Genomic DNA, 24,049 nt, shown 5'->3' on the forward strand with positions numbered 1-24,049 from the left:
CGAATGACATACTAGATTCTGAATTAAACAAAGTGTGAGAGTGACCAAAAGTGCACTTCATCAATGGTCACTAGCCCCCTCATGCATAGTAACCCCACAGGAAGACTGCCACGGCCATCATAACCAGGGCATTAGCATCAACAACATGCTTCCAGAAGGGCTCCTCACTGATGTCAGGCAGCTCTTTGGATGCCTCAGTAACCTCCTCCTCTGTGAGCTCTGGGACCTGAGCGCCACTGACGCCACAGAACCAGCCAATGAGACGACAGATACCTGATTTGGGTTCAGCATCCACTAACAAAGGAAATAAAACAAGATTGTGGACCTGTTATACATTGCAGGCGAGTCAAGACAATCTACAAATCCCCTCGCATAATAAATAAACGAATCGTAGATCAGTCAGTCCCAATTTACCCACAATGCATCATGGATTTGATCTGCACGACTAGTGGTGGGAGTTGACACCGAAGTGGAAGTATGTTCTCATACCTGGGCTGTCCTCAGACTTGTCTCTGCTTTTCTCCTCTGCCTCCCTGCGTGCTATCCTCCCCTTCACTTCCTGCTTCCAGTCAAGGTCATCCCTCTCTTCCTTGGAGTGGCGGAGGCTGAACACAAGACGGTGGAGCTAGGAGAAGAGCAGTTCTATCAGAAATCACTCACAGAGCATTATATACCACCATAGGTTTATTCATCTGAGTTTATAGTAAATTCTCATTATAATGGGTAAGATTCCCTTGCATTAATAATATCTAATGGATGCAGGCATTTGATAAAACAGAATGTTGAGGCACACTGTCTATTCTGCCTACGAGCACTCACATGTATGTCGTCTATGGCCGGTGTACAGTAGCTGACAAGCAGCACCAGGATGGAGGTGCAGAAGAAGAGCAGCACAGCGAAGTAGAGGTAATGGACCCCACAAACCAGAGTGGGGCAGTCTGAGGGGAACAGGCAGCTGCCTGAGCCAAACCAAAACTCTGGCCCCATACGGCACAGCCCCATAGCTAGGCCCCCCATCAGGCCCCAAAACGCCCCCTGAAAGAAATAAAAATGTAGTACCAAAGTAAACGGAAGGAAAAATTCCTCCAGTGGTATATGTCTGTATTCACAAAGAGTCTCAGAGTAAGAGTGCTGATGTAGAAAAAGTTTAGCATTTCAGATCATAATGAATAAGGTTATATGAACGGGGGGGACCTGATCCTAGATCGGCAGTCCTACCTTGAGATGCCTTGTGAATACGGGCCCAGATGTCTCTCTCACATTCATAGGTTACATTGCCAATGCTTTTCCTATGTCTCTCACAACAATGTAACTAGAACACAACACACCCTCTGACCTCACCTGCTCATTGACCCTCTTCACAAACACAGCCAGGAAGAAGACTGAGGCGATAGGCGGGGCCAGGTAGCTGGTCACTGATTGGATGTAGTCAAACAGCTGACCGCTCTGGGCCGCCTGGACCACAGGGATCCAGCAGATACTGACGGCTACGATGACGAGGACCCACACTCTGAGAGGGAGAGACGGAGTCAGTGAGAGGCAGACATTTTATTGGAGCATATGTTATGTTGACCTACTCCAGCTAATGGTCTGGGACAGCTGAACTTTTCTACCTAAACCAGGTTTTCCCATTTAAACCAAGTGAAAAAAGGCCCAGACCTGCCAACGACCATGAGCTCGCTCTCTCTGGCCTGCGGTCTGAAGCGGGTCCAGATGTCCATGGTGAACAGGGTACTGCTGCTGTTGAAGATGGAAGCCAGGGAGCTCATCAGGGCCGCCAGCATGACCGCCAGCATCAGGCCCCTCAGACCTGGGAGAGAGGGAGAGGAGACGGGGGGGAGAGGCAAATTGTGTGTGTGTTAAAAATAAAAAAAAGTAATACGGTAAAAGTGTCACCCAGATCTGAGCAACTAGTTCAGCAGAGGAAAGAGACTTCTCACCATTGGGCATGACAGAGACCACCAGTTTGGGGTAGGCGATGTTGGAGCAGCCCACCTCCGTCCCACACACCTGCTTACACACCTCTGGCACCACACAACCCACCTCATCTGTCAACAGAGAGAAGACAAGCTGTTACCATGGAGCCCATAATGACAGGAGGAAAAGAGAGGGAACACCACACACACATATTCAGGGTAAAAGAGGTGTAACAAACTGTCTTTTACTGAGTCTTTTGCTGCGTGCTAGTTTCCCTGTTCATGAAACTCTCCACTCAACTCTGTCAATCCTATGATGGCATATTTTTGGGAACTCACTTGGGAAGAGCACGCGGCTGATCATTCCGGGGAACACCATAAGGAACATGGGGAGCAGTTTCAGGTATCCACACATGATGCAGCCCGCCTTCACATGGGTCAGACTGCGTGCCGCCAGGCAGCGCTGCACGATCACCTATAAATACAGACATGGGGGAAGATCCCAGATCAACTCAACCGACGATTTAATCTTCCCATCTGATCCATGTTATTTCACATCCATCAAATTTAAGTATCTCTCACCATAGCAAGAGAATGAGCAGAGCAGACATCAACATTATGTCAAATTAGATTGTCAGCAATGTGCAGTTTCGAATGGGTCATCTACACTAAATGTGAAATAAACCCACATATGAATTCCATCCACTGTGTTCCTATGAGCTTATTTACCTGGTCGGTGCACCAATACCAGCCGCCCACGATGGCGATGCCAAAGAGGACCCCCGGCCAGGGCAGGTCCCCGGTCACGGGGTCCCTGAGCAGCTGGAAGGCGTCGTCTCGGGGGGTGAAGCACTGGCGGGAGATGTTGTAGCGCTGGGGCTCCAGGGACTGGTACGTGGAAGGAAGTGCTAACTTGTACTTCTCCAGCAGAGCGTTGTAGCCCCCCACCTCAAAGAAGGCTGAGGACAGGATGAGAAAGGAAGAGGGACACACACACACAATGTCACATAGGGAGCAGAGATCAGGACGAGTGGACAGGGAGATCTATAGTGGGTCTACAGTGAGGCTGGGTCAAGGAAGTGGTTTACTAAAGGTGGTGGTGGATGAGAGAGGGAGGTTGGATGAAGGAGTGACTGAGTGAGTGGTGCACTAACAGATTCACTAGACACGGCAGCTAATTGAACAGGACCAGTTGAGTCATGAGTTAGAAACATTTATTAAAGTGTCACTTCACAATGATGCAATAGATGACAATACAAAATACACATTTTAAAAGTCACATTGTGGACCACTGAAATAGTGTTTTGAGACACTAAATGCAGTCATAATCAAAACATGGTACAGTATTTCATTTGGAAGTACAGTACCCATAATACATGACATCATTGGTATCAGTTAGTACACGGTGCATTCAGAAAGTATTCAGAACCCTTTCCCTTTTCCACATTTTGTTACGTTACAGCCTTATTCTAAAATGAATTAGATAAAATATTTTCCTCATCAATCTACATACAATACCCCATAATGACAAAGCGAAAAACAGGTTTTTAGACATTTTTGCAAATGATTAAATAAAAAACAGAAATACCTTATTTACATAAGTATTCAGACCCTTTGCTACGAGACTCGAAATTGAGCTCAGGTGCATCCTGTTTCCATTGATCATCCTTGAGATGTGTCTACAACTTGATTGGAGTCCACCTGTGGTAAATTCAATTGATTGTAGATAATTTGGAAAGGCTCACACCTGTCTATATAAGGTCTTACAGTTGACAGTGCATATCAGAGCAAAAACCAAGCCATGAGGTCGAAGGAAATGTCCGTAGAGTTCCGAGACATGATTGTGGCGAGGCACAGATCTGGGGAACTGTACTAAAACATTTTTGCAGCATTGAAGGTCCCCAAGAACACAGTGGCCTCCATCATTCTTAAATGGAAGACGTTTGGAACCACCAAGACTCTTCCTAGAGCTGGCCGCCTGGCCAAACTGAGCAATCGGGGGAGAAGGGCCTTGGTCAGGGAGGTGACCAAGAACCCAATGGTCACTCTGACAGAGCTCCAGAGTTCCTCTGAGATGGGAAAACGTTCCAGAAGTACAACCATCTCTGCAGCACTCCACCAATCAGGCCTTTATGATAGAGTGGACAGACGGAAGCCAATCCTCAGTAAAAGGCACATGACAGCTCGCTGTTTGCCAAAAGGCACCTAAAGGACTCTCAGACCATGAGAAACAAGATTCTCTGGTCTGATTAAACCAAGATTGAACTCTTTGGCTGGAATGCCAAGCATCATGTCTGGAGTAAACCTGGCACCATCCCTACGGTGAAGCATGGTGGTGGCAGCATTATGCTGTGGTGATGTTTTTCAGCGGCAGGGACTGGGAGACTAGTCAGGATCGAGTGAAAGATGAACGAACAAAGTACAAAGAGATCCTTGATGAAAACCTGTTCCAGAGCGCTCAGGACCTCAGACTGGGGTGGAGGTTCACCTTCCAACAAGACAACGACCATAAGCCAAGATAACACAGGAGTGGCTTTGGGACAGGTCTCGGACTGTCCTTGAGTGGCCCAGCCAGAGCCCGGACTTGAACCTGATCGAACATCTCTGGAGAGACCTGAAAATAGCTGTGCAGTGACGCTCCCCATCCAACCTGGCAGACCTGGAGAGGATCTGCAGAGAAGAATGGGAGAAACTACCCAAATACAGGTGTGCCAAGCTTGTAGCGTCAAACCCAAGAAGACTCAAGGCTGTAATCGCTGTCAAATGTGCTTCAACAAAGTACTGAGGAAAGGGTCTGAATACTTATGTAAATGGGGGGGGGGGGGGAAACGACTTAATACATTTTAGAAAAAGGCTGTAACGTTACAAAATGTGGACAAAGTCAAGGGGTCTGAATACTTTCTGAATGCACTGTATATACACAGGAATGCATAAACAAAAAGGACATTTAAGCACCGATAAGAAAACGTCTCAATTTCTTGTTACTCTGTCATGATTAACAAGTGGAGTCAACAAGATGGAATGTGTGGCACTCTGGACACAGGACTCTGAACTTACCGAAACCTGTGAGGCTGAAAGCGCCAGCGATGATGACAAATGTCTGGACGGTGTCTGTGTACATCAGAGCAGCTAGGCCCCCTAGTAAAGCAAAACAGATCACCACAGATTAATACGTTTCAATGTCAAGTACAGAGAATTGCCTTTCTTGACAACTCAAAACACAACAATGCAATGATCAATAACAATGTATTACTAGAAAGAAAACACAAGAAAGTAGAATAAGAAATATTAAATGCACAATAAAGTAAATAAGTAAGCATAAGTTCCAATACCATATTTACATGTACAGGGATACTGGAGTGATAGAGGTAGATATGTATAGAGGTAAAGTGACTAGACAACAATAACCCAGTTAATGAACAAACCACTGAGATCATCTAGGACAGTGTTTCCCAAACTCGGAGTTGGGAAACACTCCTCTCGGATACACACACACACAATACAATGATTATCTATTCACCTCTAGATGACCCTACACCCTCTTTGGGTTGAGGGTAACAGACAAAATGCCTGAGGCCCTGTTTTTTCCCTATGGGTCATCTTTTCCAAACATGACCTCTCTTTAATCGCGGACAGCCTTTTCTTCAACAAGTAATGAAAGCGTTTTGTGCATAATTTGATCAAACAGATGTTACCTGTGACTGTGTACAGAGCTGTGATGGAGAGGAGGGCTATCACAGCCACATAGATGTTCCAGCCTAGAGCCTGCTGTATGAACACAGCCCCAGAGAACATGTCCACCTGGAGAGAGCGATGAGGAGACAGACAGACTGGTCCACGGGTATGTTTATACCGCAATAAAACATACAGAACTCAGGAGTCTTAGCAATACCACAGATACTATCAATATTGAAGAAAATGTCATGATAAAGGACTGTGGGGGACGTTCATAGCATGTTACAAACAGTGCCCCATAGTGTTGTCCTAAACCAGGGCTCTCCAACCTTGTTCCTGGAGAGCCACCCTCCTTTGGGTTTTCGCTCCAACCCCAGTTGTAACTAACCTGATTCAGTTTATCAACCAGCTAATAATTAGAATCAGTTGTGCTAGATTAGGGTTGGAGCGAAAACCTACAGGACGGTAGCTCTCCACGAACAGGGTTGGGGAGCCCTGTCCTAGACTCACAGAGATTTTGGTGAAGATGTAGAGGAACAGAGAAATGACGGAGAGGTACAGACTGATCCTGGTCCCCCCAAACCTCTTCTTCAGGTACTGAGGCATTGTAATTACCTAAGCAACGAGAAATGCAGAAATTACAGACAAATGGACACAAATCTCTGCAGCATGTTAGCTGGCATAAATGGTCTTGTGTAACTTACCCCCGCTGTGAGGTAAACGGGGACAAACAGCCAGCCCAATAGGAGCACGATAAACAAGGCCTGGGTGGAGAAAGAGGGCTACAATGTCAGAAGAATCTCAATTTCCTGATCAGCACATATTACAAAGTATTGTCACTGTGTATTGTACTCAAAACTCTGTAATAACATGTCATAACTTATTTTAAGGGGGCAAATTATACTTACATTCCACTCAAAACCCCCCACGGCAATTCCACTGGCCGCTCCGGTACCAGCAAGGCCCACAAAATGACCACTACCAATATTACTGGCAAACAGTGATGCTCCAACCTAGAGAGAGAGAGAGAGAGAAAGACAGAGAGAGAGAGAGAGAGAGAGAGAGAGAGAGAGAGAGAGAGAGAGAGTCACCAACCAAGCTGACACCAGCACTGCTTCAAAAGAAAGAATTCCAATAAACAAAATCATGAACCAATCAAAGGACTCATATATACAACATTGGAAAAACGAAACAAAATCCCAAAGCCCACTAAATTGCTATCTGACCCTAAACAGAGAATATGAATTGGCTGAATATCTCTACTCTGTCAGAGATACGAAGCAGAGACAGATCCTTACCAAGTACAGGCTGAGTGACCACCGATTGGCAATAGAAACCGGCAGACATAAAAAGACATGGCTACCCAAAGAGGAGCGTGTATGTGGTCACTGCACGACAGGGGATGTAGAAACAGAGATGCACTTTCTCCTTTACTGTGATAAATATTCCTCACCAAGAGATTCATTATTCACAGAAAGGTCTACATTTATTCCAAATTTTAACTTATTAAACCCAGAGGAAAAACTAAAAATACTCATGTGCGAAGGAGCAATGGCTCCTCTTGCAGCCAAATATGTATTTGCCTGCCATATCCTGAGGGACACTGCATAGTAAGCAGTATTATGACTGTTACTCATTATGACTGTTATTGTTATTACTGTTATTGTTATTACTATTATTATTGTTGTTTATCATTCCAAGTAGTAATGGTATGGGTGGTAATGGTAATGATAGCAGTTTAATGATGGTGGTGGTGGTAGTAGTGGTAATGATAGTAGTTGTAGTACCGATGTAATGGTGAAGATGACCGTTATTTAGTTATAAGTTAGTTATAGTTTCATTTTTTTATTACATTACATTCGATTATTGACTGTTACCATTTTATTGTTACTATTTTTATATTTAATTTTGTATTATTATTTACTGCCATTCTATATTATTATTTGTCATTGTTTATAATTTTATTACAATGTATATTGTATACATTGTTGCTTTGGCAATATTGACACAATGTTTTTCATGCCAATAAAGCAGCTTGAATTTGAATTTGAGGGAGAGAGAGAGAGAGACGGGGGAGAACTGTTCAAGGAGAAACACATCCTCATGATGTGGCATGTGACACTTTGCTTCTGGAAAATCCTATATCTTGAAACTTTACTTTTGACATGCAAAACATATTGGGACTGTATCAACAGTGGACTAATTAAACAAATACCAAAAGATAGTTTTTGAGTGGAATTGTCCTTGAACACACATACAGGCTGTAATGTACACAATGGGACTGGGCAAGACAGGAAAGGTGACTGGAAGCTAAAACTAGTGGAAGCAGAGACCCAACGGGTTAGTTAAAATACAAGAGTTGTCAAAGGGGTTAAAGGTCAAGTTGAACTCACTGGCCACCATGTCATGGTCCGTCCTGCCAAAAAGTAGCCTCCCACAGTTCCACGGTTGGTCCGGAACATAGACTGGAAGACAGGACATTCACTGGATGTAAGCCCTAAGCAGTGGTTTACCTCATGACATACTCTACTGTATTGTACATGTCAATAAGTGGAATATAACCTATACAAATACCCAGTTTGACATAACATCATTATGATAAATTATACATGGAAAGAGTAATGTATAACTTAAAACTATGTAGGCTACAGACAGATATACAGATAGGTGTAACTACTAACCCAGACGCCTACGCCAATGACCAGAATGAAGTAGCCGATTATGACCAAGATATCAGCTAGATTATTAATGGTCCTCGTCGTCGGTGTGGTCTCAGACGTGGAATTCTCCATTTCTCAACAAAAATGAAGAACGGCGTCAACGGCCCTAATAATGTCAAACCAAAGGGATATCAGTCCAAGACTTGGAGGAAAGGATAATGATAACAAGTGTCTATTAAATAGAGGGCTCACTCCCTAACGTTCGATAAGACAAAGGCCAGGTGAAGGAAATGAGAGAATGGTCAGAGTGGATGGTCAGTAAGACCTTTGGTCACCAGAAACAGAGACTGACTCAGGAGTTTATTAATGACAGTAATAATTAACGCATAGCCTCTTCACTTACACACATGGTTTAGTTCTAGTAAATAAATAAAAAACTCTGTTAGTTCAGTCTAACCTTCTATCGTAACATGTCGAACAAACTTGATTTTCTCTTCCATGTGAAAATTGTTATATTGGTAACTTAATTCAATTGTTACAGGTGTTAACATTTGGTTTACCGTGACCCAAAATGTGCCTAAAGCAAGAACAAGGACTACATCCGCTGTCATATCAGTCTCTGACCAAAGGCTTCACCCCCACCACTACAAAGACCCTGCTGTAAATGTGTTGAGCGAGAGTACGAGATGTGTGCATGAGTGACTATAAGACCGTCCATTCTAAATGTGACTCGGGTTAATGATTTCTTCTCTTTTAGTAACATACACAAAATGACAGAACGACAAACAGACCTGTTGTCGTAGCCCAGAGGAACATTGTAAAACAGGAGAATAATGCCAAAAATCTTAAGCAAATATGTCCTTTAATCATTTGATAGAATAACTGTCATCAAATTATCAATTTGTCTTTCAGTTCAAAAACTTAAATCAGATTACATCAGTGAGGTGATGTTTTTCTTATGAGGTATTGGGGGGTATCCCTTGTTGTTACAGTGAGGGAAAAAAGTATTTGATCCCCTGCTGATTTTGTACATTTGCCCACTGACAAAGGAATGATCAGTCTATAATTTTAATGGTAGGTTTATTTGAACAGTGAGAGACAGAATAACAAACAAATCCAGAAAAACACATGTAAAAAATGTTATAAATTGATTTGCATTTTAATGAGGGAAATAAGTATTTGACCCCCTCTCAATCAGAAATGTTGCAATGCAAACCAAAAATGAATGTATAGGTTATTGGACAAGTCCAGGTAGGTGGTCCTTCCCCGTTTCAGCTAATTTTCTTCTGTTTGGTGCCTAATAAACATGGCCCTGGAATCACTGGATAGTGAAATATTAAAGTTACATGAAAGTGGGATCCTTTGGTGAATTTCAGAAAGTTTGGGATAGAAAAGGCAGAAATAAAAAATGAAAACGCCTCATCAAATTTCAATAAACAAATGTAAGCCCTGCCAAACATTCACAGCCAGTCATTCACAACATAGGAATTTAACGGCTGCATAGGCCTATAAATTGGCAAAGGCTGAGGATGTGTGTTCAACAGGCAGACAAGTTTCAAACCATTTAAATACATTCAAATCATTTTTGAGAAGGACTTGAGCGTTTTTGTGGCATATGGTGGTTACATTCAGATGCGAGTCCCTTCCCCCCACTGTCTCAAGTGTTAAAAGTTAATTACATTTAATTTCATTATCGAAACCCCATGAATGCTGGTCTTAGCCACAGCTCATTAGTCCTGCTGTGGCTAGTCATCATCAGGATTGCGGTCCTCCCGAGCCAGTCTCAGCCGGGACAGGATGTGTTTCTTGGGGAACTTGAGGGTGGTACAGCCGAACTGGCTGACTCCCCCCGTGTCTCCGGGTAGTTTCTCCCGTCTCTGGACCCAGCTGCGCCAGCCAGGCTTCCAACAGTACACACTGTCATAGAAACGGGAGCCGTTCTCCCCGCCCAGCACGTATATCCTGCGTTTCCACCTGGCCACGCCCCCGGCAGCGATCCGCCTCGGCAGCCCTGGGAAAACCACCGGACTAGGGGCTCGGTCGCTCCCCCCGCTCCTCTCTGCCACCACCGCCCCCGTCACCTCCCGCTCCACTCCTGAGCCCCGGCCCTCCCTGAAGAACAGCACCCGCCCCGTGGCGTCGAGAGGTTCCAGATGGGTATAGTTTCCATCTATAAACTTTGTGGCGTCCCTCATGTAGCCTCCGATGGCACAGACCCCTCCCCGCACCGCCACCCCTCCAGCCAGGCAGGTGGCGCCAGAGTCCAGTCCCACACGGGTCCATGAGTCAGTCAGGGTGTGGTAGATTAGCACGCCAGCGTGCACCACAGCCCGGTTCTGCTCCAGTGTGGTGCCGCCCAAAAGGTAAATGCGGCCGCGCAGGGTGGCACAGGCAAAGGAGCGCAGCGGCAGGGGCAGGCGGGGCCCGGGGCCCCACTGGAGAGAGGCCAGGTCCATGATCTCACAGGAGTCCAGCATGGCTCCTCTGTTGCAGCCCCCCAGGGCGTAGAGTGACTCCCCACAGCCCAGCAGACCCAGCATGGCTCGGGGCTGCACCATGGGCGACCGCTCCTGCCAGCGATCCAACACAGAGTCATACTCATGAACCTCCGTGGACACCGTGCCCCCCCGCAGGATGCCCCCCGCTACGAACAGCCGCCCCCCGATGGCCGTGCAACCTGGGCACAGCAGAGAGCCCAGGGCAGCCAGCTTCTCCCATTTCCCTGTACGTGGGTCGAAGCAGTCCACAGTGAAGTCCCTCTCGTTCAACAACTCGTCATCCCGCGGCTTCAGGTCCACACACACAATCTTCTTCTCGAACATGCCTTCCCGGGGCCTCAGTGGGCCTCCCAGGCCCTCCCCGGCTGCCGCAGGGCCCAGCTCCTGGCTCAGCCGCCGGCTCTCCTCCAGGGACAGCAAGCCGGGGCGGAGGTGGTGGAGCAGGGCCGGCATGTGGCTGTAACGGTCCAGGGGCTGGTGCTCGGCCCAGCGGCGCGCAGCGTCGTACACCTCTGCCTCAGAGTCTACGCCCAGGCGGTCAGATCCCAGCAGGCTGCCCAGGGTGCCTGGGTCCAGCAGAAGGAAGTCCTTTTGGCGGGCCACGCGGGGGAAGTGCTGGGCCACCAGCCTCAGAGAGGCCCTCAGGAGCAGCTGGTCGTGGTGGGAGCGGGCCAAAGAGTACATGCCCAGGCAGTTGTCCACAGACAGGTGTTCAAACAGGAACCTACGGACACACACAGATGTTTGAGGATGGAAAACCAGACAATAAAAGATGGCTTTTAAAAATTCTATCAAAACTCTGTGTCAGTTACTGAACTGCACCGGCTTAAGAGTATCAGCAGCATTCTGGACCGGGGAAAAGACAACGTATCTGTGTCAGGCAGCACTGACTATATAGTTACCTGGAGCACAGATCCTGCAGAGGCATCACTTGAAGCCGATTGGCCGCCACAAACAGGTCTTCGGCCGTGTCCAAGCAGAGCCCTGCCTCCCCAGTGTAGACGAACTGGATGACGGTCTCCATGACTGACGGCGTCACCTCCTCCAATCGGATCTCAGTGAGACGGGACTCCACCAACGGGCTAGTGAACATGGCACGGAAATACGGGCTGACGGCTGCCAAGAGGATTCTGAAGAGAGGCAGAAGCACAACGTCATTCACATAAGGGTGAGATAGGGTGTGACTACAATGAACTGCAGGACACTGGAGTACTGAAACGGCAGCAGGCATCCGAGTATGTGTCACATAGTGCATGTTGCTACACACAAAGGAATGTCTGAATGTCTGTAGTAAACTAGAATTGAGATTAGATCATTGACCCTACCTGTGACACATAAACCTCTTCCCCTCCACTAACAGAGTGACGTCACACAACTGCTGAGCATCCAGTAGCTGCTTCAACCCTGACGGAGATAAGAAGTAAAGAGTGAGGAGATAGAAAGAGACTTATATGATATAGGCAGCACATGAGTGATGCATTCATTTGGATGTTCCCATTCCACCGGACCATGTGTGACGTAGTCTCCTAAAGGAGTGGTGCTGTCGTCGGGAAAGTCCTCTTCTTCGGAGTCGCTGTCCGAGAGGGGCTCCCCGCCCCCACCGTCCCCGTCCTGCCAGGGCTGTGGCCGCCAGGTGATCGTTCCGCCACGGACTGCACTCATCTGAAGATAGTCAAGCGTCAACATAATATACATAGGAATATCAGGAACCTTTAACAACAAAAAACATTATTTCTGTCTCAAGGAGCCAGATACACAAGATGGTGGCCAGTTATAATTATGATTTGATGTAGATAGATGTTAGTAATCTATTTAAGAGTAATTAGAGGATCATGGTCAAGCTAAACTTCAAAGCCCTTTATGAATCGTATCCAACACTAAGCTACAGGCTGAATGAATGTCTTGCAAAGCTCTCAAAGGCAGCATTCCCTAGTGCTCCCTCTTATTGAGAAAATCAACAGGGTACATTCAGGAATAGTGACACAAAATGACTTTACCTTGATTCAAGGGAGACTACCCTGCTTCGTTCTCCTGTCCTGGGCTCCGATTGTGTGGATGTTACCAGGGGCCAGACAGTTAGTAGCTTCACCTTTAAGCCCGATTGTCTGTAGTCAGTCAATAAGGAAAGCTGACAGTTGCATTCCGTGTGTCCCACCCTCCGATCCGCCTGTCCTGGTCTGGGTGAGTACGGCCTCCAGTGTGGGGTGCAGCACGGCTCATGGTTCTCAAAACCACCATGCAGGCTATAACAACAGACCGCCTGGCGGCGGCTAGCTAACGTTAGTTAGCAACTGCTGAATGCAGCTCTCTAAAAAACATCCGCCAAAGCACCCCTTTCTGTCTTATCCGGGGAATCAGTAAAAAATGGCAAGAAATACAAACATCTCAAACGCATTGCAGTTGTTAAAAATATGAAAAACTGGTTGTATTGCCCCAGGACCTGCCTGACTATTGTCGGCCGCACAATTCACTTTTCCCCCTGTCCCAACTGCATTACCGCAATGCAATAGTTCCGCTAGTCTCATTGGTTAGCCTTTGAACCGGTGCACGGATGTGACGTTTTGTTTTGGACTCATTTGTGCGCCTTATTTTATAACTAAAGCAAATTTAAGCGATATTTTGTTTTCTACTTTCTAAACATTACATTTGTTACAGATTTTGCTCATATCATTTTCAGGTCCCGTCATTTCATTGGTTGTCTTATTTAGTTCCACCTCTATTTACCAACCTACTTCCGCATTGAAACATGGCGACTTGCATTGGCATGGTTACCCGGCTTTGCACATAGAACGTCTTAAAACCAGTTTCAAAACGCTTTACAAGGCAGGGGCAGGGAACGAAAGTATTTACCCCCAGCCGCTCCACACATGAGATGCGCAGTAGTCTGTACGAACATATCCGCGAGAAGACTGACAAAATCATTGCCAATGTGGAGACTCGGAAAGGGGATCTACGGGGAGAAGATGTCAGGGAGATTGTAAGCGTTTCTGTATATCTCATCTCACCATGTTGAATACTGTAGATGTAGCATAGTTACATGCGCTTTGCATGCTCTCTTGACCATCAAGTCATTGAAGTGTCTTTGATGTGCAAGAGAGATTGCCTCTGTGCTTTCATATGCTCTGTCTGTCAGTTGCCTTGAAATACATTCTTACGAATACAGTAAGGTGACCAGATTTCTAAAATGAAAACCGGGGACATTTCCAGTTCGGCAGGTCAATATATAATTTAAATATCCAATGTTATTATCTATGAAATATAAAGGGGGACAATTCCGGTTTCATGTATTTAGTCTAACAGGCACCCTGTGATAGAGAAAACAACTATATTACAGAAACACTACAGACAAGACAGAACTGTGCAATCTGAACAGCCATTCAGTGGTCTTGGTAGAATAAGAGCAGAAGAGAACATGAGCAAAATTGAAAAAACAGACAATAGTATATGTGAAATACTTAACATAATAAAGAAATAAGATGCTGATGAGATTGGTAACTACATAATATACTTATACCAACCTAATCTGTATATTTCTCAGAAGAAGGTATTTTCTTCAGGATTGCTCTGTCTTTGGCCAGCTTCTCCATGAACTCCTGGCAGGGGAGGTTGAAGTTCGTCTTCACAATAAGCATGGCCTTGATGGTAGGAACAGTGAACCTATTTCTTACTGCTGTCCATAGATCATTAATTTGGGAGAACACTCTCTCGACTGGTGCAGTGCTTACCTGGAAGTAAATGACAACAGACACTAATCTAGCCAGGTTAGTGTGTGGGATGTCATTCTCTTTGAAGTGGGTAACCACCATGCTCCATCTCTGACTAAGCGGTGTCTCAGATGTTTTCCATTCTTCAAGCGATCCCCCTTTAGGAACTCTTTCAGGCCAGTAACCTCGTCACACAATGCATCCTCATTGATGGTCACATTGGGGCATTTTTCCTGCAGTGTGCCTGCTGCCTTCTGGATCTCTTCACGTAGAGGTTGCCTTTTTAAAAGGAGACAATGTAAATCTTTTAGATTATCTGTGTGCTTTCCCCATGCTTGCAAGTAGTTCACAGCTATAGTGAAGAATGATTGTGATGTTTTGAGAAAGCTCTCTTTAGACATGGCTCCATTTTCCTCTAGCTCTCTCAGAAGTCCTCTGACCAAAACTGGAATGAAGTTGTCATCACGTCTTGCAGTGAATTTTGCTTCAACGTTTCTCAGAATTGCAGCGGACTCCACAGCACAGTGGTCCTGCCCTCCAAGCATCTTGATCGTGTCACTGAATTCGGTCAAGTTTCCATGGACAAAGGCCAGCCAAAGTTCAGTCAGTGGATCTTCGAACATTGTTCACAGGACAACAGGGCTTTTGTCTTCAGAAATAAAAAAGGATTTCAATGGCACATACATTTTCAGCACTCTTTCTAGAGCAGGGAGCATGGACATCCAGCGAACATGGCTGTGTACTAAAATGTTATGGTACTCCTGGCCAACAAACTCACAAAAGCCCTTCAGTCTTTCTACTCTGACGGTGAAAATATGAACATATCCAAATATCTTTGTGAGCGGGTACTCAACATCATATCCAAAGATGTTCTGGCCATGTTATGAATGATGTGGGCAGGACAACCTAAGCCAATCACCTCACGCTGCAGAGCGTTTTTAATTTTGGTATGGACATTGACCCTCCCCAGCCTATTCAGTCCTCCAAAGTTGGTATTTGTGTTGTCGGCAGAGAATGTATTCCAGGTTACATTTTTGGATGACCACCAGGACCTCAGCTGCAATTTTCTCCATTCAATTCAACAAAATCAAGCAGTTTTGTTTCCATAGATGTGCTGCCATCATATATCTTACATATCTGACTACTATAGGCAGCAGCTTTACATGTCCATGATTGGACGCATCAATGGCCAGGGACACAAATTCAACCTGGTGTAGGTCCTGTGTTACCAAAGTAGTTGCCCATGGTGCTAACACGTTACTCACTATGGCGTCACATTTTGTCCTAGCACATGTTGCTAACACGTTACTCACTATGGCGTCACATTTTGTTCTAGCACATGTAAACTTTGGCTCACAAAGCTTCCGTGTCAGTTGTGCTGTGCAGTCTATAGATATGTAACTATGATTGGGTCACATAGTGTGGTATGCAAAGACACCCTCCTGCACAGCTAAACCATATTCTTCTTGGGAAGGCTCTACCTTCTTGAAGAATGTGGTGACAGAGGGCCAACACGGTCAATCAGAGAGGCTTTATGCTTTTTCGTCTACTGATGTTCTACCACTGCCGTTCTTCCCCGGCTGCCAATTGAAAGAGAGGAATTACAAAGGGTGCAGTGAACAATTCTATCGTCTTGACCTGAGCGTATAAATGGAAATTCTCTCATGTTTTTCATTAAAAGTGCATTTCCATTTCTTGGAAAGAGTCATTGTATCTCCTCTGTCTGTTCTTCTTCACTCTCCTTGTGTCACTCTTCTTACTCTCCTCCAATCTTTCTCCTCCTCTTTTCTGCACTCGTCTTCCTTTCCTTCTCCTCACCTTTCCACCTCACTCTTCTACACTCTCCTTGCTTCACTCTTTTTACTCCCTTAATTTTTCCTTCTCCTTCCTCTCCAATCTGTATTAATAAATAGCATACTATTAGATAAAATACTTTTGTTAACAGATTCCCATTGCTTGCCTCATTTTTGTATTTTATCTCAAAAACATTGTTTGGAATAATAAATTGGCAGGCTCTTGTAACCATATCTTTACCTTTCCTCCTCTGTCTCCTTCACTATTCTTCCTATCCAGTCTTCTGCCTCTCCTTCCTCTCCACTACTAATGTTATCCATGAACATTTCTAAATATATTTTCACACTACTTATTATAATGCCAAACCATTAAAATTGTAATCTACAAAAATATTCTCAGAATTAATTGTACATTCATTTAATATAATCATATTTTCAAAATAGCCCGTCCACTGCATGTTTACATGTGAAATTTTTTTAACCTAACTACCATAACAGTAGCTAGCTAACTTAGCTAGATAACTTGGTCTACATAGCTAACGTTAGCTAGCATAACCTATTTAAATCCTTATAGAGCAGATCATCTATCTATATAATAAATTGTGACATAACATCACTAGCTAGTATCTCAAACGATTGTAATTTACCTGGCTTGAAAATACATTTCTGGTGATGTTGTGGATTCACTTGATACTTGCTAGCTTCTGGCCGAGTTTTCCACGGCAGTTTTCTCTAAAACTATCGCGAGCAAGTAGTTAGTAGAAGAAGAGTGAATGAAGCTGCTATAGCGAGCAGCGCCCTCTGCTGGACAAAACAAGCACAACGCGTTTGAGACGTCAACCGGTAGGCTCTGCTGCCCGGTCTTTCTTGTCAAGTAAAATATTTCACTTTGGGATCTGTTTTTAACGCACAGTTAAAAACGGGGCCATGTCCGGGGACAGCTCCAGCTGGGGACTGTCCCCGGAAAACGAGGACGTCTGGTCACCCTAGAATACAGCCTCCCTGGATGTGGCGGTGTAGGCTACTGCATTTGTATCAAGCACATTGCCTGGTCTCTATAGGCCTTCGTCAGTGGTGTGTTTCTGATGTAAGTGTGTGTCTGGCAGCAACTTGAGGTGGTGCGTGAGGAAGTCTCACAGCTGGAGGAGCAGAAGAAAGTGAAAAGTCACAGAGTTCGGGCTCTTGTGGTCAGTTGATATATTGACAATGATGCCAATAACGGTGCTTCGAAACATTGTTTTCATGTTATGATGAGATATTCTTTTGTGGGATTATTGTGATCAACATTTTCCTTCTCTTCACGGGATCAGAATAACAAGAAAGCCCTAGCTAATGTACTGTATGTTCTGTCTTGCCTGCTGTGACCTTATGGTATTTTCATTTAACATCAAGGCTGAATAGAAAGAATACGATTCTTTTTTTTCTCTCCAGATGTTTCTCTTTATATCTAATTTTCTTCTTCTTCACACACACATCACATGATCCTCCAGTCCCAGTGTTCTTGCCAAAGTCCTACAGGTAAACGCATAAATAAACCTCATCAACAGTGCAGCCAAACAGGAGCTCACCAGCGTTATCCTCTGGTGTTGTTGTTAACAATATGTAGCCTTGGGCTTGTCATTAGTAACCGGGTGCTTAATATTGTTTGAGTTCTTTCTATGTCTAGAATAAAACATTTCTACAGCAGGTCGCCAGGGTCTTAGTTAGATTCAAAGATTGACAATATTTTGTTTCTCATTTCCCCTCGATTGTCTTATCTTTTTTGAAATCGTAGTTACCGACTCACCCTCTATAATTTCCAGGTGAACAAAAATGAGAGCAGTTGTTGGTAAAGTCAATCTATCTGGTTTATTACCAGTTGGAACAGGGAGACACCTCCAGCACAGAAGCAGAGAAAATGTCTTACTGGTCTGCTCTGAGAAGGTCCTTATAACCTAATAAGTAGATACTGTAACTGTTCTGTATACACCAGCCTGAGAGGCTTGTATGAAGTGAAAACAAAAGGCAGTGACAACTGCTACAGAATCACACTGTTTCACACAATACAATAATAATCAGTGTCCTCTGTCCCTGTACCTCCAGCCTAGGGTCATCAATCATTATCAAGTAATTCATAACATTCAGCTGCAATCTTAGTGACCATCAACCTGCACCTTGAATATTCCCATTACACCATCTCATGTGGTTTACGCTGATCTTCTCTCTGCAGGCATCTTGCCCATGTCTCAGGTCATACTATCTAAGGGAAGCGGGGGCCAGACTCCAGTCTGCTTTATAGAACTTCGCCTTGGAAACACTGCAGCGTGTGTAAGATAACACAGTCGAACAGAGGGTATTAGGGAGAATGTGGCTGAATATATCTTCAAAATGTGTGATTATCATTTCAGATTCAGAGTGTTTTTAATACTCACATGTACAGGGTTGCAGGTGTGATTGCAGGGTACAGAGAACATCTTAGTTGCGCTGAGCTCCAACATGCAGGACTATGTGAAATAAAATAATGAAAATGGTAATAAAAAAACAGCAAATTGAAATAGCACTATATACATCATAACAACTGTAGCAGTGATGAATAAATAAATGTCTCCCTACTTTGAAAGAAAATCATTTTTTTCCATCTCTCTCAGGGGTTTATACCAATGGTTGTGCCAGACATGCTGAATGGGGCTGTATTTGTGAGTATCTGACTCTATCCTTCATTTACACTACAGTATGCACGGCAGACATGCATGCATAACAATATTCAAACTGGAAAAAGAGAGTGAAGCAGTCAGAGATGTGTGTACCTAGTAGTGAGCCAGATTTCACAAGTAACATTTCTCCAAACTGACACGTTCTCTCTTTCTTTTTCTCTTTCCTTCTCTGGCTCTCTCTCAATCTTCCTCTCTCATACATACAGGAGGGTTGTGAAATGCAGCCTCATGCCCACAGGTCTCAGGTGTACTCTCTGGACCCTGCCTGCTTCCCTGACCTCAACCTGGCTGGCACGGGGGAGGTGGGCGTAGCAGGTGAGGCCATGAGTTAGGCTGCGATGGGGAGGTCGTGGGGTGAGGTCATCTGTGTGGGTGGGAATGGACAGGCCATGGAAAAAACAGAATGACTAGTAGTGATATACTAGTGTGCAGTTGTCGCTGTATCAACAAAGTTTCCTTTTCTCTTCTAGGTTATTTTATGGACCATGCTGTTAACTGGAAGAACCTTCCTGTCAGGTGAGGCACTTTCTGTGTAATAGGTTTGATTTGCTGACAACCCAGTGTAACATACAAGTGTATATGTGTTTTTATTGGAGATGAATGGTCAGATTTTTCCATTGTAGGTCTGTGTGCAGTAGCACATGTTACAGGGCTGAGACGGACACAGGCAGAGAGACTTGGGGCCTTTACATAGTACATCACTTCAACAAGGTAACGGGAAACAAAGCCAAATCTTTTAGAATCAACCAAGGACCAAGTCGTCCGCCATATTTGATGAGTGATGTTAAAGTATCCTTGTGTCCTCATCCTCTGCTTGTGTGTCTGTCCAGGTGGAGATGTTTGGTGTGACTGCGGATGAGACTGTGGAGGAGAGCTCTCAGATAGATGCTGGAGGAGTTCCTGTCCCTGCAGAAGGAGATCTCCTCCCTGGAGCTCCACTATAGGTCAGTGCTCCTCTCTGGCTCTCTGCACACACTCAATGCTGCTGGATAGATGCATAGCGTATGCTTTGAGTTGCATTGTACAGTGTATTTTGACATTTTTACACACCATAGCCATATATTTACATTTACACTACCATTCAAACGTTTGGGGTCACTTAAAATTGCTTTTCTTTCAAAAACAAGGACATTTCTTTTTTTTCTTTTTTTTAATTATATCAAATTGATCAGAAATACAGTGTAGACATTATTAATGTTGTAAATGACTGTTGTAACTGGAAACGACAGATTTTTTATGGAATATCTACATAGGCGTACAGAGACCCATTATCAGCAACCATCACTCCTGTGTTCCAATGGCATGTTGTTAGCTAATCCAAGTTTATCATTTTAAAAGGCTAATTGATGATTAGAAAACCCTTTTGCAATTATGTTAGCACAGCTGAAAACTGTTGTTCTGATTAAAGAAGCAATAAAACTGGCCTTCTTTAGACTAGTTGAGTATCTGGAGCATCAGCATTTGTGGGTTCGATTACAGGCTCAAAATGGCCAGAAACAAAGACCTTCCTTCTGAAACTCGTCAGTCTATTCTTGTTCTGAGAAATGAAGGCTATTCCATGCGAGAAATTGCCAAGAAACTGAAGATCTTGTACAATGCTGTGTACTACTCCCTTCACAGAACAGCGCAAACTGTCTCTAACCAGAATAGAAAGATGAGTGGGAGGCCCCGGGGCACAACTGAGCAAGAGGACAAGTACATTAGAGTGTCTAGTTTGAGAAACAGACGCCTCACAAGTCCTCAACTGGCAGCTTCATTAAATAGTAGCTGCAAAACACCAGTCTCGACGTCAACAGTGAAGAGGTGACTCCGGGATGCTGGCCTTCTAGGCAGAGTTCCTCTGTTCAGTGTCTGTGTTCTTTTGCCTATCTTAATCTTTTCTTTTTATTCGCCAGTCTGAGATATTACTTTTTCTTTGCAACTCTCCGTACGCCTATGTAGATATTCCATTAACAATCTGCCGTTTCCAGCTACAATAGTCATTTACAACATTAACAATGCCTACACTGTATTTTTTATCAATTTGATGTCATTTTAATTGACAAAAAATAGATTTTCTTTCAAAAACAAGGACATTTCTAAGTGACCCCAAACTTTTGAATGGTAGTGTCGCACTCGTGTCGTTTTTGTCATCCAGGCTTGATGTTTTTGTTTCTCCATTGGCTTGCCTTAGATCTCCAGCGGGTCTAACTGTACAGACTACCAAAGCAGACGCCTAAATATCCTATATGAGCGGGAGGATGGTAGACTACACTACGCTCATACGGTGAGACCAGGAAGGGGCCAGTACATTATTTATGTTGTGAGATTCCGTTTTTCTGTAATAGATTGCACAAGAAGAGATTAAACATTTTCTAAGCGTTTGAAGGTTACAATAATCACCATTCTTTGCGTCCTACTCCAGGTGAATGCCACAGCGTGTGCTATTCCTCATACTACCATTGCTATACTGGAGACTCATCAGACCATGGTAAGATAGAACACCTACTGTATTCCCAATACTTTGATGAATACATTCACCCATCATGAAAAGAAGTGTCTCTGATAACATGGAATGTATCTTTGTTACTCTCTATATCTCACTCACATGTCCATTTTCAGGAAGGGACAATGTGTGTGCCTTGTGCCTCGCAGCCCTACCCGGGGATGGAGGTGATTGAAAAGCCAAAATACACTCCTTTTGAAATACATGGGACCAAACCAGCCCAATCGCATGCCCCGCCCTGTCCCAAAGCCCAGATGACATCATGCACCAACACACTTACATCAGGAGAACAACTGAAGCCTTTCCATCTACAGTTGAAGTGGGAAGTCTACATACACCTTAGCAAAATTCATTTAAACTCAGTTTTTCACAATTCCTGACATTTAATCCTCATAAAAATTCCCTGTTTTAGGTCAGTTAAGATCACTACTTAATTTTAAGAATGTGAAATGTCAGAATAATAGCAGAGAGAATGATTTATTTCAGCTTTTATTTCTTTCATCACATTCCCAGTGGGTCAGAAGTTTACATACACTCAATTAGTATTTGGTAGCATTGCCTTTAAATTGTTTAACTTGGGTCAAACGTTTTGGGTAGCCTTCCACACAAGCTTCCCACAATAAGGGTGAATTTTGGCCCATTTCCTCCTGACAGAGCTGGTATAACTGAGTCAGGTTTGTAGGCCTCCTTGCTCGCACACGCTTTTTCAGTTCTTCCCACAAAATGTTCTATAGGATTGAGGTATGTTTGGGGTCATTGTCCATTTGGAAGACCCATTTGCAACCAAGCTTTAACTTCCTGACTGATGTCTTGAGATGTTGCTTCAATATATCCACATCACTTTCCTACCTCATGATGCCATGTATTTTGTGAAGGGCACCAGTCCCACCTGCAGCAAAGCACCCCCACAACATGATGCTGCCAGCCCCGTGCTTCACGGTTGGGATGGTGTTCTTCGGCTTGCAAGCATCCCCCTTTTTCCTCCAAACATAACGATGGTCATTATGGCCAAACAGTTCTATTTTCGTTTCATCAGACCAGAGGACATTTCTCCAAAAAGTACGATCTTTCTCCCCATGTGCAGTTGCAAACCGTAGTCTGGCTTTTTTATGGCGTTTTTGGAGCACTGGCTTCTTCCTTGCTTAGCGGCCTTTCAGGTTATGTCGATATAGGACTCGTTTTACTGTGTATATAGATACTTTTGTACCTGTTTCCTCCAGCATCTTCACAAGGTCCTTTGCTGTTGTTTTGGAATTGATTTGCACTTTTCGCACCAAAGTACGTTCATCTCTAGGAGACAGAACACTCTCCTTCCTGAGCGGTATGACGGCTGCGGGGTCCCATGGTGTTTATACTTGCGTACTGTTGTTTGTACAGATGAACGTGGTAACTTCAGGCGTTTGGAAATTGCTCCCAAGGATGAACCAGACTTGTGGAGGTCTACAATGTTTTTTTCTGAGGTCCTGGCTGATTTCTTTTGATTTTCCCATGATGTCAAGCAAAAAGGCACTGAGTTTGAAGGTAGGCCTTGAAATACATCCACGGGTCCACCTCCAATTGACTCAGGCTAATTGACATCGTTCATCAGAAGCTTCTAAAGTCATGACATCATTTTATGGAATTTTCAAGCTGTTTAAGGGCACAGTCAACTTAGTGTATGTAAACTTCTGACCCACTGGAATTGTGATACAGTGAATTATAATTGAAATGATCTGTCTGTAAACAATTGTTGGAAAAATTACTTGTGTCATGTACAAAGTAGATGTCCTAACCGTCTTGCCAAAACTATAGTTTGTTAACAAGACATTTGTGGAGTGGTTGAAAAACGAGTTCTAATGACTCCAACCTAAGTGTATGTCAACTTCTGACTTCAACTGTACATCAAGAGAACAACTGAAGTCTTTGCATCCACAAGTTTACTTATTCTGTGTAGCTCTACCATGTAAATATATTCATGTCATACTGTTTGTGAATGTGTGTCACGATGACACTATCATAAACTGTCCTGTTTTGGTCTGCAAAAGATTAAAACTGCATTCAATTAAAAGGTCAGAATATTTTGTTCACCACTCATGTTGATCATCATTAAATAATTCCAGATCTGCAACCACACAGTAGGCTACCTTCAGAGAGCACAGTTCCGCTCTAACTAATCTAGACGCTTATTATATACTCAGAAACAACATATAAACATAAGATACGGCAAATACGTTTTTCAGATGTGGTGGTTTCATTCATTGGGCCGCTGTTTATGCCCCACATAGGTGCAGTGCTGAGCCTGTGGCTGAACAGATTGCTCTGTCAGAGGCTAATCGTTCAGGAGTGAGATCACAGGGTCCTTCACGCCCACTGCCTCGAAGTACTAGCACATTGGAATTACTGGGTGAAGAGGCACCAAACAGAGCTGTGATGACTGTGTTCCTATCCTTAATGCTGGGAAATGGATTAGAATAGAATTGGTAATGAAGCCCAAATGTATAATGTGCCCCATCCAATAGCCAGGAAACACAGGCAAAGATGTGGACAAAATGCTGTGCCCATTAGACTGGGCATTACTTGTCATCAACTCTAAATGTGTAATTAATTGTGCTAGACACTCCTATAATAACACATTATGGAAATGTA

The 24,049-nt window shown here is 44.2% G+C and overlaps 2 protein-coding genes and 1 pseudogene across 7 annotated transcripts; 1 reads left to right on the forward strand and 2 right to left on the reverse strand.

The window, feature by feature from the left end:
• Positions 1-40: 40 nt before the first annotated feature.
• On the reverse strand, positions 41-8,390 carry slc5a2 (solute carrier family 5 member 2). 4 transcript variants are annotated; one of them, XM_055879866.1, is made up of 16 exons: positions 8,273-8,390; positions 7,985-8,056; positions 6,500-6,604; positions 6,296-6,355; positions 6,102-6,206; positions 5,612-5,717; positions 4,974-5,054; positions 2,646-2,875; positions 2,256-2,391; positions 1,941-2,048; positions 1,660-1,810; positions 1,342-1,510; positions 820-1,035; positions 557-625; positions 490-505; positions 41-294 (listed from the first exon to the last, which is right to left on the reverse strand). In XM_055879866.1, the coding sequence occupies exons 1-16, from the start codon at positions 8,381-8,383 to the stop codon at positions 80-82; spliced, it is 1,950 nt and encodes a 649-aa protein (XP_055735841.1). In that variant the 5' UTR covers positions 8,384-8,390; the 3' UTR covers positions 41-79. The 4 variants fall into 4 exon arrangements, with proteins under 4 accessions (XP_055735841.1, XP_055735839.1, XP_055735838.1 ...); XM_055879864.1 differs by having other exon boundaries at positions 490-625; XM_055879863.1 differs by lacking the exons at positions 490-505; positions 8,273-8,390 and having other exon boundaries at positions 41-325; positions 7,985-8,014.
• Positions 8,391-9,094: 704 nt separating this feature from the next.
• Positions 9,095-19,152, reverse strand: LOC129822020 (kelch-like protein 12). Of its 3 annotated transcripts, none has more exons than XM_055879860.1 (5): positions 16,894-19,152; positions 12,258-13,009; positions 12,075-12,153; positions 11,652-11,879; positions 9,095-11,473 (listed from the first exon to the last, which is right to left on the reverse strand). In XM_055879860.1, the coding sequence occupies exons 2-5, from the start codon at positions 12,442-12,444 to the stop codon at positions 9,997-9,999; spliced, it is 1,971 nt and encodes a 656-aa protein (XP_055735835.1). In that variant the 5' UTR covers positions 12,445-13,009; positions 16,894-19,152; the 3' UTR covers positions 9,095-9,996. The 3 variants fall into 3 exon arrangements, with proteins under 3 accessions (XP_055735835.1, XP_055735836.1, XP_055735834.1); XM_055879861.1 differs by lacking the exon at positions 16,894-19,152 and having other exon boundaries at positions 12,258-12,411; positions 12,747-13,305; XM_055879859.1 differs by lacking the exon at positions 16,894-19,152 and having other exon boundaries at positions 12,258-13,305.
• LOC129821688 (serine--tRNA ligase, mitochondrial-like) lies at positions 13,622-24,027 on the forward strand (annotated as a pseudogene).
• Positions 24,028-24,049: the final 22 nt, after the last annotated feature.

This window comes from Salvelinus fontinalis, chromosome 24 (genome assembly GCF_029448725.1).
Source record: "Salvelinus fontinalis isolate EN_2023a chromosome 24, ASM2944872v1, whole genome shotgun sequence".
Taxonomy (NCBI): domain Eukaryota; kingdom Metazoa; phylum Chordata; class Actinopteri; order Salmoniformes; family Salmonidae; genus Salvelinus; species Salvelinus fontinalis.